At 43.8% G+C, this 15,061-nt stretch overlaps 1 protein-coding gene across 1 annotated transcript; it reads left to right on the top strand.

Annotated features, from left to right (window-relative positions):
- Positions 1-1,940: 1,940 nt before the first annotated feature.
- On the top strand, positions 1,941-3,981 carry LOC118379717 (trypsin inhibitor ClTI-1-like). The gene is made up of 4 exons (XM_035766736.2): positions 1,941-2,097; positions 2,344-2,384; positions 3,383-3,492; positions 3,579-3,981. Exons 1-4 carry the CDS (start codon positions 2,052-2,054, stop codon positions 3,622-3,624), a joined length of 243 nt encoding a protein of 80 aa, XP_035622629.1. The 5' UTR covers positions 1,941-2,051; the 3' UTR covers positions 3,625-3,981.
- The last annotated feature ends 11,080 nt before the right edge of the window (positions 3,982-15,061 follow it).

Here is a 15,061-nt window from a genome sequence, read left to right as displayed (position 1 = left end):
CACAATACAACACTTAGAATACAGAACACATAGCCAACACAATACAAACACTTAGAATACAGAACACATAGCCAACACAATACAAACACTTAGAATACAGAACACATAGCCAACACAATACAAACACTTAGAATACAGAACACATAGCCAACACAATACAAACACTTAGAATACAGAACACATAGCCAACATAATACAAACACTTAGAATACAGAACACATAGCCAATATAATACAAACACTTAGAATACAGAACACATAGCCAACACAATACAAGCACCTAGAATACAGAACACATAGCCAACATAATACAAACACTTAGAATACAGAACACATAGCCAACACAATACAAACACTTAGAATACAGAACACATAGCCAACATAATACAAACACTTAGAATACAGAACACATAGCCAACACAATACAAACACTTAGAATACAGGCCAACACAATACAAGCACTTAGAATACAGAACACATGGCCAACACAATACAAACACTTAGAATACAGAACACATAGCCAACATAATACAAACACTTAGAATACAGAACACATAGCCAACATAATACAAACACTTAGAATACAGAACACATTGCCAACATAATACAAACACTTAGAATACAGAACACATGGCCAACACAATACAAACACTTAGAATACAGAACACATGGCCAACATAATACAAACACTTAGAATACAGAACACATAGCCAACATAATACAAACACTTAGAATACAGAACACATTGCCAACATAATACAAACACTTAGAATACAGAACACATAGGCCAACACAATACAAACACTTAGAATACAGGCCAACATAATACAAACACTTAGAATACAGAACACATAGCCAACATAATACAAACACTTAGAATACAGAACACATGGCCAACACAATACAAACACTTAGAATACAGGCCAACATAATACAAACACTTAGAATACAGAACACATGGCCAACACAATACAGACACATAGAATACAGAACACATGGCCAACATAATACAAACACTTAGAATACAGAACACAATACAAACACTTAGAATACAGAACACAATACAAACACTTAGAATACAGGCCAACACAATACAGACACTTAGAATACAGAACACATATCCAACACAATACAGACACTTAGAATACAGAACACATGGCCAACATAATACAAACACTTAGAATACAGAACACAATACAAACACTTAGAATACAGAACACAATACAAACACTTAGAATACAGGCCAACATAATACAAACACTTAGAATACAGAACACATGGCCAACACAATACAAACACTTAGAATACAGAACACAATACAAACACTTAGAATACAGAACACATGGCCAACACAATACAGACACTTAGAATACAGAACACATGGCCAACATAATACAAACACTTAGAATACAGAACACAATACAAACACTTAGAATACAGAACACATAGCCAACATAATACAAACACTTAGAATACAGAACACAATACAAACACTTAGAATACAGAACACATGGCCAACATAATACAAACACTTAGAATACAGGCCAACATAATACAAACACTTAGAATACAGAACACATAGCCAACATAATACAGACACTTCAATACATTATAGACTGCCGAACATGTATTCTCTTGATGGGAAAACAGTTTTGTGTAAAAAAATAAAATTAAAAAAAGACCATTTAAACAGCCATAAATGATTGAATTAAGGTACAGTGAGCCGTTTAGACGGGAATCAATTTCAGAACTGGACAGATCCTGTAACGATGCAGTAAAGTTTCACTCTGTAAGGAGTACGCTGCATGGTGTTTTTTGGAAAACGCGTGACATCTTTTGGCGGTTATTTTTACGGTGCATTATTAAAACGTATCTTTAAAAAACTGTTACTTTCGTAAAAATGAATTACAATGTAAGGTTAGATGGGCTAGGTTTATGACTTTGTGATTGTGGTAACAAGTGACGAACCTTAGGGGGTGGAGACCTACACCGGATAACTACGGCTCCGGTGCGGGACAGCGTCACTTGTCTACCCACCTTCACAACGGGAAAATGTTGAACTTTACACGGCTGATTCTCGCCCTTGTCTGTGTTGCCGGTGAGTGTTGTTTAACTTTTACCTAATTCGTTTCAAGAGGCAGTCAAATAGTTATATTAAATAACTGTACATTAACTTCTAAGAGCAGACGTCTTTAGACAAACCGTCGATACTACCGGCGGACTGCCTTTGTTGGGTAACGCGAAAATGTATGACTAGATAAACATGCACCGCCTGTCGTTTAGATTGGTAATCTGCCGTTAAATCATAATGAGTTTAAGACTTGACATGTTTCTGTGTTTGTAGTTTTGGCACGGGGAGCGAGTCTCCCTCACGGCACCACCGAGGTAAGCAGCCTGAACTCTTTGTTTTATGGGGGAGAGAAAGACTGCGCATTCATTCACTTCTTGTCCTATGTGCTCGATTAACAGTAGTTATGTTACAGTAGAATACAGGTGTACAATAAAATGTATCTTAGTCTATGCCACTCTGACATTAAACAAATAAATAATACAATATAAATATAGGACAACTCACATCACAAAACCACAAAGAGACAGACTTAAGACAACATTACAATACAACATGGTAGCAACACAACATGGTAGCAACACAACATGGTAGCAACACAACATGGTAGCAGTACAGACATTATTGGGCAAAGTCAACAGCACAAAGGTCAAGAACTAGTGACAACAGTACACCATACAAAGCAGTCACAACTGCCCATGGTTGAGTGTTTGAAGAGATCAACAACTGCCCATGGTTGAGTGTTTGAAGAGATCAACAACTGCCCATGGTTGAGTGTTTGAAGAGATCAACAACTGCCCATGGTTGAGTGTTTGTTGCAGCTCGTTCCAGCCTCTCGCTGCAGCGAACTGAAAAGAGGAGCGACCCAGGGATGTTTGCTTTGGGGACAACACAATGCAGATGGCAGAACGGGTGGAGGATGAGGGCTGCAGCAGATCTCCCAGATCGGGGGAAGGGAAGCTTAAGAGTTCGATTCCATTGCAGAACATTTTGCAACGAACAGTGTACTCAAATGTTTTTCAACAAATGAGAATTTATATTGTACATCTTGTTTTATTTTTTATTTTGAATGTATTTTTTTTGGTCTGTTTGATTTCTAGATTTACAATAATTTTCCATTGTGAAACGTTTTGTAATAGAATCCAACTAATGAATTTTCCCAGGGTGCACTGTGCCAGTGGATGTGGAAACATATGGTTTGTTCCCTGTCATCTGTTCTCTTCATAATGGTGTCATACCAGAACACTATTACCAATACCTCGCTCTTATTTGAGACCAAAGTCCTTTATTACATAGTCTGGTGTTTGTCCAACAGGCTGACTGTTCAAAGTACAACTTGCCCATGTGCCCCCGCAACTACAAGCCAGTGTGTGGAAGTGACGGCACCAACTACTCTAATGAATGCATGCTGTGCTTTGAAAACATGTAAGTATCCAACTAAAGCTTTCAACTGACTTTGTTTTTTCTCTTGCTTTGCATGTTTTAATTTTGCTGTGTGTGTGTGTTCCCAGGGAGCAGAAGAGTAACGTTCACATCAGGAGTAAAGGAGCGTGCTGAACCAAACATGACCGTCTCAGTGACACACCAGGCCTTCGACATTACTTTGAACCATTTCCTGTTGTCTTGTCAAAACAATGACACTTTTATTTTTGTGTTCTAAATGCTAAGGGGTCAGTAAACAACCTGTCAACCTGTGCCTCAATATCGTTTGAACCAGTTCCTCACCACCTGCTTCCTTTTCCAAACCGTATGGGCTTCCTGTCTGTCGTAGAGGACTTAACCCTTCACTACCTAGTCTTTTAAGACTTGTGTAGTGTACTTGTTGGTAAAATGGTATTTTAAATGGTATAGTCTTCATGTGTATGTTACTTGCTTACCTATTTAATCTGTAATTAAAACTATTTTAGCCAAGTATATTGTTTCCTTGTCAACTGGAAGGGTCTGGATGACTGGCTGAAATGTGGAGAAACTGGTTCAGCTGGGTCCATGTAGTCTGGTTGTTTTTGTTTAGTCATTATGAATCCTCCAAAGGTACAGTGGGAATAAATCCACCATGCTCACTAAACACCTGCAAGAAGTTAGGGGAATGTTTCTTTGTTAGTGAAAACGCCCTCAATCACATCTTGATTCCGGTCCACCACAGAATATGGGTTCTCTTCAATGTGTAAAGCTGAAGTGTTACAGATCCCATGAAGGTAATTGATCCGACATCTCCACTACAGCAGGAACGTTGCCTTGTTAAATGGCAATCTCACTGTAAAGCTGAACTTCTGTGATGGGGATTGAATAGAGCCCTATGTAAATGTGGTCCTCACATTACTTTCTCTGAACTCTCCTTGTGTGACCTCCAAGGGTTTGACCTGGTTTTAAATTTGCCTGAATGGTTTGGTTTCGGCCTGCCTACCTTTCTAAGTGCACGTGTGTGTGTGTGTGTGTTTTGAAACATTCTTCCCTCTGACTTCGCATAGACCTCACTTTTTAATAAGTTCAATATTAGCCATTCTTCACTGATAGTCTTAGGTCTGTTTTCACAGACAATGCTTAAACCTAGTCCCAGAATAAAATGCCTGTTTTGAGCTATGTTAACTCGAAGTGACTTGCACAGATATATTTTAGTTGTAGATTTGGCTTGTTCTGTATTAAACGAAGTTTGCAAGAGGCAGGATTAGAGCTACTCTAGGACTAAATTAAAGTTTACATTAATCCTTTGCAAGAGGCAGGATTAGAGCTACTCTAGGACTAAATTAAAGTTTACATTAATCCTTTGAAAGAGGCAGGTTTAACTTCTGCTTCGTGCTCTATGTGAGGGAGCCTGGACTATGTGGAATGTCTAAATGAAGACCAACATGCACTACAGAGGCTAGACCAGTACTTGTGGGTAGGAGTAATCTCTTAATTTACTTTGACCGCTTTCATATGTACAAAGAAAATGTATTTGAGATATCTTTGCTTGAGCCTAGACTTTCCTCTCCGTCTCAGAAGAAGGCCTTTACCCAACTATCTCCAAGTTCTGATCATGTTGAGGTTTTTAGCATCGGTGACCTTTCATCGTGAAACTGGTGGTTTGTGTGGTGCCAGTGAAGCAACTGCGTGTAGAATAGTTCATAGTCTGCAGAGGGCCATTTTGTGAACTGAGTCTTTACATCTAGTTTCCTGATGCTGCGGGCCAAGCCAACTGTAAAGTCTGCAGGGGGCCATTTTGTGACCTGAGGAGTCTTTACATCCAGGTCTTTACAACCTGTTCACATTACACCCTCACTGTGTACTGGCTCTTCCAACCTGTTCACATTACACCCTCACTGTGTACTGGCTCTTCCAACCTGTTCACATTACACCCCCACTGTGTACTGGCTCTTCCAACCTGTTCACATTCCACATTCACTGTGTACTGGATCTTCCAACCTGTTCACATTACACCCTCACTGTGTACTGGCTCTTCCAACCTGTTCACATTACACACTCACTGTGTCCTGGCTCTTCCAACCTGTTCACATTACAGGTTGGTCATCATCTGGTATACCATCCAGAGGTTGGTCATCATCTGGTATACCATCCAGAGGTTGGTCATCATCTGGTATACCATCCAGAGGTTGGTCATCATCTGGTATACCATCCAGAGGTTGGTCATCATCTGGTATACCATCCAGAGGTTGGTCATCATCTGGTATACCATCCAGAGGTTGGTCATCATCTGGTATACCATCCAGAGGTTGGTCATCATCTGGTATACCATCCAGAGTTGGTCATCATCTGGTATACCATCCAGAGGTTGGTCATCATCTGGTATACCATCCAGAGGTTGGTCATCATCCGGTATACCATCCAGAGGTTCATCTGGTCATCATCTGGTATACCATCCAGAGTTGGTCATCATCTGGTATACCATCCAGAGTGGGTCATCATCTGGTATACCATCCAGAGTGGGTCATCATCTGGTATACAGAGGTTGGTCATCATCTGGTATACCATCCAGAGGTTGGTCATGATCTGTATACCATCCAGAGGTTGGTCATCATCTGGTATACCATCCAGAGTGGGTCATCATCTGGTATACCATCCAGAGTGGGTCATCATCTGGTATACCATCCAGAGTGGGTCATCATCTGATACATCAGAGGTTGGTCATGATCTGGTATACCATCCAGAGGTTGGTCATCATCTGGTATACCATCCAGAGGTTGGTCGTCATCTGGTCCATCTGAGGTATACCTGGTATACCATCTAGAGGTTGGTCATCATCTGGTATACCATCTAGAGGTTGGTCATCATCTGGTATACCATCTAGAGTTGGTCATCATCTGTATACCATCAGAGTGGGTCATCATCTGGTATACCATCCAGAGGTTGATCATCATCTGGTATACCATCTAGAGGTTTGTCATCATCTGGTATACCATCTAGAGGTTGGTCATCATCTGGTATACCATCCAGAGTGGGTCGTCATCTGGTATACCATCCAGAGGTTGGTCATCATCTGGTATACCATCCAGAGTGTCTGGTATACCATCCAGAGGTCATCTGGTATACCATCCAGAGTGGGTCATCATCTGGTATACCATCCAGAGGTATACCATCCAGGTGGGTTATCATCTGGTATACCATCCAGAGGTGGGTCATCATCTGGTATACCATCCAGAGGTTGGTCATCATCTGGTATACCATCCAGAGTGGGTCATCACCTGGTACACCATCTAGAGGTTGGTCATCATCTGGTATACCATCCAGAGGTGGGTCATCATCTGGTATACCATCCAGAGGTTGATCATCATCTGGTATACCATCTAGAGGTTGGTCATCATCTGGTATACCATCCAGAGTGGGTCGTCATCTGGTATACCATCCAGAGGTTGGTCATCATCTGGTATACCATCTAGAGGTTGGTCATCATCTGGTATACCATCTAGAGGTTGGTCATCATCTGGTATACCATCCAGAGTGGGTCATCATCTGGTATACCATCCAGAGGTTGGTCATCATCTGGTATACCATCCAGAGGTCATCATCTGGTATACCATCCAGAGTGGGTCTCATCTGGTATACCATCCAGAGGTTGGTCATCACCTGGTATCTGGTCATCACCATCCAGAGTTGGTCATCATCTGGTATACCATCCAGAGGTTGATCATCATCCGGTATACCATCCAGAGTGGGTCATCATCCGGTATACCATCCAGAGGTTGGTCATCACCTGGTATACCATCCAGAGGTTGGTCATCATCTGGTATACCATCCAGAGGTTGGTCATCATCTGGTATACGATCTAGAAGTTGGTCATCATCTGGTATACCATCCAGAGGTTGATCATCATCTGGTATACCATCCAGAGGTTGATCATCATCTGGTATACCATCCAGAGGTTGATCATCATCTGGTATACCATCCAGAGGTTGATCATCATCTGGTATACCATCCAGAGGTTGATCATCATCTGGTATACCATCCAGAGTTGATCATCATCTGGTATACCATCCAGAGGTTGATCATCATCTGGTATACCATCCAGAGGTTGATCATCATCCGGTATACCATCCAGAGTGGGTCATCATCCGGTATACCATCCAGAGGTTGGTCATCATCTGGTATACCATCCAGAGGTTGATCATCATCTGGTATACCATCCAGAGGTTGGTCATCATCTGGTATACCATCCAGAGGTTGATCATCATCTGGTATACCATCCAGAGGTTGATCATCATCTGGTATACCATCCAGAGGTTGATCATCATCCGGTATACCATCCAGAGTGGGTCATCATCCGGTATACCATCCAGAGGTTGGTCATCATCTGGTATACCATCCAGAGTGGGTCATCATCTGGTATACCATCCAGAGGTTGGTCATCATCTGGTATACCATCCAGAGGTTGGTCATCATCTGGTATACCATCCAGAGGTTGGTCATCATCTGGTATACCATCCAGAGGTTGGTCATCATCTGGTATACCATCTAGAGGTTGGTCATCATCTGGTATACCATCCAGAGGTTGGTCATCATCCATCTAGGTATACCATCCAGAGGTTGGTCATCATCTGGTATACCATCCAGAGTGGGTCATCATCTGGTATACCATCCAGAGGTTGATCATCATCTGGTATACCATCCAGAGTGGGTCATCATCTGGTATACCATCAGAGGTCATCATCTGGTATACCATCCAGAGGTTGGTCATCATCTGGTATACCATCCAGAGTGGGTCGTCATCTGGTATACCATCCAGAGGTTGATCATCATCTGGTATACCATCCAGAGTGGGTCATCATCTGGTATACCATCCAGAGGTTGGTCATCATCTGGTATACCATCCAGAGTGGGTCATCATCTGGTATACCATCCAGAGGTTGGTCATCATCTGGTATACCATCCAGAGTGGGTCGTCACCTGGTACACCATCTAGAGGTTGGTCATCATCTGGTATACCATCCAGAGGTTGGTCGTCATCTGGTATACCATGGGTATCATCTGGTATACCATCCAGAGGTTGGTCATCATCTGGTATACCATCCAGAGGTTGGTCATCATCTGGTATACCATCCAGAGGTTGGTCATCATCTGGTATACCATCCAGAGGTTGATCATCATCTGGTATACCATCCAGAGGTTGGTCATCATCTGGTATACCATCCAGAGGTTGGTCATCATCTGGTATACCATCCAGAGGTTGGTCATCATCTGGTATACCATCCAGAGGTTGGTCATCATCTGGTATACCATCCAGAGGTTGGTCATCATCTGGTATACCATCCAGAGGTTGGTCATCATCTGGTATACCATCCAGAGGTTGGTCATCATCTGGTATACCATCCAGAGGTTGGTCATCATCTGGTATACCATCCAGAGGTTGGTCATCATCTGGTATACCATCCAGAGGTTGGTCATCATCTGGTATACCATCCAGAGGTTGGTCATCATCTGGTATACCATCCAGAGGTTGGTCATCATCTGGTATACCATCCAGAGTGGGTCGTCATCTGGTATACCATCCAGAGTGGGTCGTCATCTGGTATACCATCCAGAGTGGGTCATCATCTGGTATACCATCCAGAGTGGGTCATCATCTGGTATCATCAGAGTCATCATCCGGTATACCATCCAGAGGGGTCATCATCCGGTCCATCCAGAGTGGGTCATCATCTGGTATACCATCCAGAGGTTGGTCATCATCTGGTATACCATCCAGAGGGGTCATCATCCATCCAGAGTGGGTCATCATCTGGTATACCATCCAGAGTGGGTCATCATCTGGTATACCATCCAGAGTGGGTCATCATCTGGTATACCATCCAGAGGTTGGTCATGATCTGGTATACCATCCAGAGGTTGGTCATGATCTGGTATACCATCCAGAGGTTGGTCATGATCTGGTATACCATCCAGAGTGGGTCATCATCTGGTATACCATCCAGAGTGGGTCATCATCTGGTATACCATCCAGAGTGGGTCATCATCTGGTATACCATCCAGAGGTTGGTCATGATCTGGTATACCATCCAGAGGTTGGTCGTCATCTGGTATACCATCTAGAGGTTGGTCGTCATCTGGTATACCATCTAGAGGTTGGTCGTCATCTGGTATACCATCTAGAGGTTGGTCATCATCTGGTATACCATCTAGAGGTTGGTCATCATCTGGTATACCATCCAGAGTGGGTCATCATCTGGTATACCATCCAGAGGTTGATCATCATCTGGTATACCATCTAGAGGTTTGTCATCATCTGGTATACCATCCAGAGGTTGGTCATCATCTGGTATACCATCCAGAGTGGGTCATCATCTGGTATACCATCCAGAGGTTGGTCATCATCTGGTATACCATCCAGAGTGGGTCGTCATCTGGTATACCATCCAGAGGTTAATCATCATCTGGTATACCATCCAGAGTGGGTCATCATCTGGTATACCATCCAGAGTGGGTCATCATCTGGTATACCATCCAGAGTGGGTTATCATCTGGTATACCATCCAGAGGTGGGTCATCATCTGGTATACCATCGAGAGGTTGGTCATCATCTGGTATACCATCCAGAGTGGGTCGTCACCTGGTACACCATCTAGAGGTTGGTCATCATCTGGTATACCATCCAGAGTGGGTCATCATCTGGTATACCATCCAGAGGTTGATCATCATCTGGTATACCATCTAGAGGTTGGTCATCATCTGGTATACCATCCAGAGTGGGTCATCATCTGGTATACCATCCAGAGGTTGGTCATCATCTGGTATACCATCTAGAGGTTGGTCATCATCTGGTATACCATCCAGAGGTTGATCATCATCTGGTATACCATCCAGAGGTTGATCATCATCTGGTATACCATCCAGAGGTTGGTCATCATCTGGTATACCATCCAGAGTGGGTCATCATCTGGTATACCATCCAGAGTGGGTCCATCTGGTATACCATCCAGAGGTTGGTCATCACCTGGTATACCATCCAGAGGTTGGTCATCACCTGGTATACCATCCAGAGGTTGGTCATCACCTGGTATACCATCCAGAGGTTGGTCATCACCTGGTATACCATCCAGAGGTTGGTCATCACCTGGTATACCATCCAGAGGTTGGTCATCACCTGGTATACCATCCAGAGGTTGGTCATCACCTGGTATACCATCCAGAGGTTGGTCATCACCTGGTATACCATCCAGAGGTTGGTCATCACCTGGTATACCATCCAGAGGTTGGTCATCATCTGGTATACCATCCAGAGGTTGGTCATCATCTGGTATACCATCCAGAGGTTGATCATCATCTGGTATACCATCCAGAGGTTGATCATCATCTGGTATACCATCCAGAGGTTGATCATCATCTGGTATACCATCCAGAGGTTGATCATCATCTGGTATACCATCCAGAGGTTGATCATCATCTGGTATACCATCCAGAGGTTGATCATCATCTGGTATACCATCCAGAGGTTGATCATCATCTGGTATACCATCCAGAGGTTGATCATCATCCGGTATACCATCCAGAGGTTGATCATCATCCGGTATACCATCCAGAGTGGGTCATCATCTGGTATACCATCCAGAGGTTGGTCATCATCTGGTATACCATCCAGAGTGGGTCATCATCTGGTATACCATCCAGAGGTTGGTCATCATCTGGTATACCATCCAGAGGTTGGTCATCATCTGGTATACCATCCAGAGGTTGGTCATCATCTGGTATACCATCCAGAGGTTGATCATCATCTGGTATACCATCCAGAGGTTGATCATCATCTGGTATACCATCCAGAGGTTGATCATCATCTGGTATACCATCCAGAGGTTGATCATCATCCGGTATACCATCCAGAGTGGGTCATCATCCGGTATACCATCCAGAGGTTGGTCATCATCTGGTATACCATCCAGAGTGGGTCATCATCTGGTATACCATCCAGAGGTTGGTCATCATCTGGTATACCATCCAGAGGTTGGTCATCATCTGGTATACCATCCAGAGGTTGATCATCATCTGGTATACCATCCAGAGGTTGATCATCATCTGGTATACCATCCAGAGGTTGATCATCATCTGGTATACCATCCAGAGGTTGATCATCATCTGGTATACCATCCAGAGGTTGATCATCATCTGGTATACCATCCAGAGGTTGGTCATCATCTGGTATACCATCCAGGTTGAGGTATACCATCCAGAGGTCATCATCTGGTATACCATCCAGAGTGGGTCATCATCTGGTATACCATCCAGAGGTTGGTCATCATCTGGTATACCATCCAGAGTGGGTCATCATCTGGTATACCATCCAGAGGTTGGTCATCATCTGGTATACCATCCAGAGGTTGGTCATCATCTGGTATACCATCCAGAGGTTGATCATCATCTGGTATACCATCCAGAGGTTGATCATCATCTGGTATACCATCCAGAGGTTGATCATCATCTGGTATACCATCCAGAGTGGGTCATCATCTGGTATACCATCCAGAGGTTGGTCATCATCTGGTATACCATCCAGAGTGGGTCATCATCTGGTATACCATCCAGAGGTTGGTCATCATCTGGTATACCATCCAGAGGTTGGTCATCATCTGGTATACCATCCAGAGGTTGGTCATCATCTGGTATACCATCCAGAGGTTGGTCATCATCTGGTATACCATCCAGAGGTTGGTCATCATCTGGTATACCATCCAGAGGTTGGTCATCATCTGGTATACCATCCAGAGGTTGGTCGTCATCTGGTATACCATCCAGAGGTTGATCATCATCTGGTATACCATCCAGAGGTTGGTCATCATCTGGTATACCATCCAGAGGTTGGTCATCATCTGGTATACCATCCAGAGGTTGGTCATCATCTGGTATACCATCCAGAGGTTGGTCATCATCTGGTATACCATCCAGAGGGGTCATCATCTGGTATACCATCCAGAGGTTGATCATCATCTGGTATACCATCCAGAGTTGGTCATCATCTGGTATACCATCCAGAGGTTGGTCATCATCTGGTATACCATCCAGAGGTTGGTCATCATCTGGTATACCATCCAGAGGTTGGTCATCATCTGGTATACCATCCAGAGGTTGGTCATCATCTGGTATACCATCCAGAGGTTGGTCATCATCTGGTATACCATCCAGAGGTTGGTCATCATCTGGTATACCATCCAGAGGTTGGTCATCATCTGGTATACCATCCAGAGGTTGGTCATCATCTGGTATACCATCCAGAGGTTGGTCATCATCTGGTATACCATCCAGAGGTTGGTCATCATCTGGTATACCATCCAGAGGTTGATCATCATCTGGTATACCATCCAGAGGTTGGTCATCATCTGGTATACCATCCAGAGGTTGGTCATCATCTGGTATACCATCCAGAGGTTGGTCATCATCTGGTATACCATCCAGAGGTTGGTCATCATCTGGTATACCATCCAGAGGTTGGTCATCATCTGGTATACCATCCAGAGGTTGGTCATCATCTGGTATACCATCCAGAGGTTGGTCATCATCTGGTATACCATCCAGAGGTTGGTCATCATCTGGTATACCATCCAGAGGTTGGTCATCATCTGGTATACCATCCAGAGGTTGGTCATCATCTGGTATACCATCCAGAGGTTGGTCATCATCTGGTATACCATCCAGAGGTTGGTCATCATCTGGTATACCATCCAGAGGTTGGTCATCATCTGGTATACCATCCAGAGGTTGGTCATCATCTGGTATACCATCCAGAGGTTGGTCATCATCTGGTATACCATCCAGAGGTTGGTCATCATCTGGTATACCATCCAGAGGTTGGTCATCATCTGGTATACCATCCAGAGGTTGGTCATCATCTGGTATACCATCCAGAGGTTGGTCATCATCTGGTATACCATCCAGAGGTTGGTCATCATCTGGTATACCATCCAGAGGTTGGTCATCATCTGGTATACCATCCAGAGGTTGGTCATCATCTGGTATACCATCTAGAGGTTGGTCATCATCTGGTATACCATCTAGAGGTTGGTCATCATCTGGTATACCATCTAGAGGTTGGTCATCATCTGGTATACCATCCAGAGGTTGGTCATCATCTGGTATACCATCCAGAGGTTGGTCATCATCTGGTATACCATCTAGAGGTTGATCATCATCTGGTATACCATCCAGAGTGGGTCATCATCTGGTATACCATCCAGAGGTTGATCATCATCTGGTATACCATCTAGAGGTTGGTCATCATCTGGTATACCATCTAGAGGTTGGTCATCATCTGGTATACCATCCAGAGTGGGTCATCATCTGGTATACCATCCAGAGGTTGATCATCATCTGGTATACCATCCAGAGGTTGGTCATCATCTGGTATACCATCTAGAGGTTGGTCATCATCTGGTATACCATCTAGAGGTTGGTCATCATCTGGTATACCATCCAGAGTGGGTCATCATCTGGTATACCATCCAGAGGTTGGTCATCATCTGGTATCATCCATACCAGAGAGTTGGTCATCATCTGGTATACCATCCAGAGGTTGGTCATCATCTGGTATCATCTGGTATACCATCTAGAGGTTGGTCATCATCTGGTATACCATCCAGAGGTTGGTCATCATCTGGTATACCATCCAGAGGTTGATCATCATCTGGTATACCATCTAGAGGTTGGTCATCATCTGGTATACCATCTAGAGGTTGGTCATCATCTGGTATACCATCCAGAGTGGGTCATCATCTGGTATACCATCCAGAGTGGGTCATCATCTGGTATACCATCCAGAGTTGGTCATCATCTGGTATACCATCCAGAGTGGTTCATCATCTGGTATACCATCCAGAGTGGGTCATCATCTGGTATACCATCCAGAGTGGGTCATCATCTGGTATACCATCCAGAGTGGGTCATCATCTGGTATACCATCCAGAGGTTGGTCATCATCTGGTATACCATCCAGAGGTTGGTCATCATCTGGAGGTTGGTCATCATCTGGTATACCATCCAGAGGTTGGTCATCATCTGGTATACCATCCAGAGGTTGGTCATCATCTGGTATACCATCCAGAGGTTGGTCATCATCTGGTATACCATCCAGAGGTTGGTCATCATCTGGTATGCCATCCAGAGGTTGGTCATCATCTGGTATACCATCCAGAGGTTGGTCATCATCTGGTATACCATCCAGAGGTTGGTCATCATCTGGTATACCATCCAGAGGTTGGTCATCATCTGGTATACCATCCAGAGGTTGGTCATCATCTGGTATACCATCCAGAGGTTGGTCATCATCTGGTATACCATCCAGAGGTTGGTCATCATCTGGTATACCATCCAGAGGTTGGTCATCATCTGGTATACCATCCAGAGGTTGGTCATCATCTGGTATACCATCCAGAGGTTGGTCATCATCTGGTATACCATCCAGAGGTTGGTCATCATCTGGTATACCATCCAGAGTGGGTCATCATCTGGTATACCATCCAGAGGTTGGTCATCATCTGGTATACCATCCAGAGTGGGTCGTCACCTGGTACACCATCTAGAG

This window comes from Oncorhynchus keta, chromosome 30 (genome assembly GCF_023373465.1).
Source record: "Oncorhynchus keta strain PuntledgeMale-10-30-2019 chromosome 30, Oket_V2, whole genome shotgun sequence".
In the NCBI taxonomy this organism is placed as follows: domain Eukaryota; kingdom Metazoa; phylum Chordata; class Actinopteri; order Salmoniformes; family Salmonidae; genus Oncorhynchus; species Oncorhynchus keta.
This window is presented reverse-complemented; position numbering and strand designations above follow the sequence as displayed.

What these genes read in the sequence shown, in the direction of transcription:
- LOC118379717 (XM_035766736.2), top strand. Translation starts at nt 2,052, where the DNA reads ATGTTGAACTTTACACGGCTGATTCTCGCCCTTGTCTGTGTTGCCG. An exon ending in TCCCTCACGGCACCACCGAG is followed by an intron (nt 2,385 to 3,382) that starts GTAAGCAGCCTG and finishes TTTGTCCAACAG; the next exon opens with GCTGACTGTTCAAAGTACAA. An exon ending in ATGCTGTGCTTTGAAAACAT is followed by an intron (nt 3,493 to 3,578) that starts GTAAGTATCCAA and finishes GTGTGTTCCCAG; the next exon opens with GGAGCAGAAGAGTAACGTTC.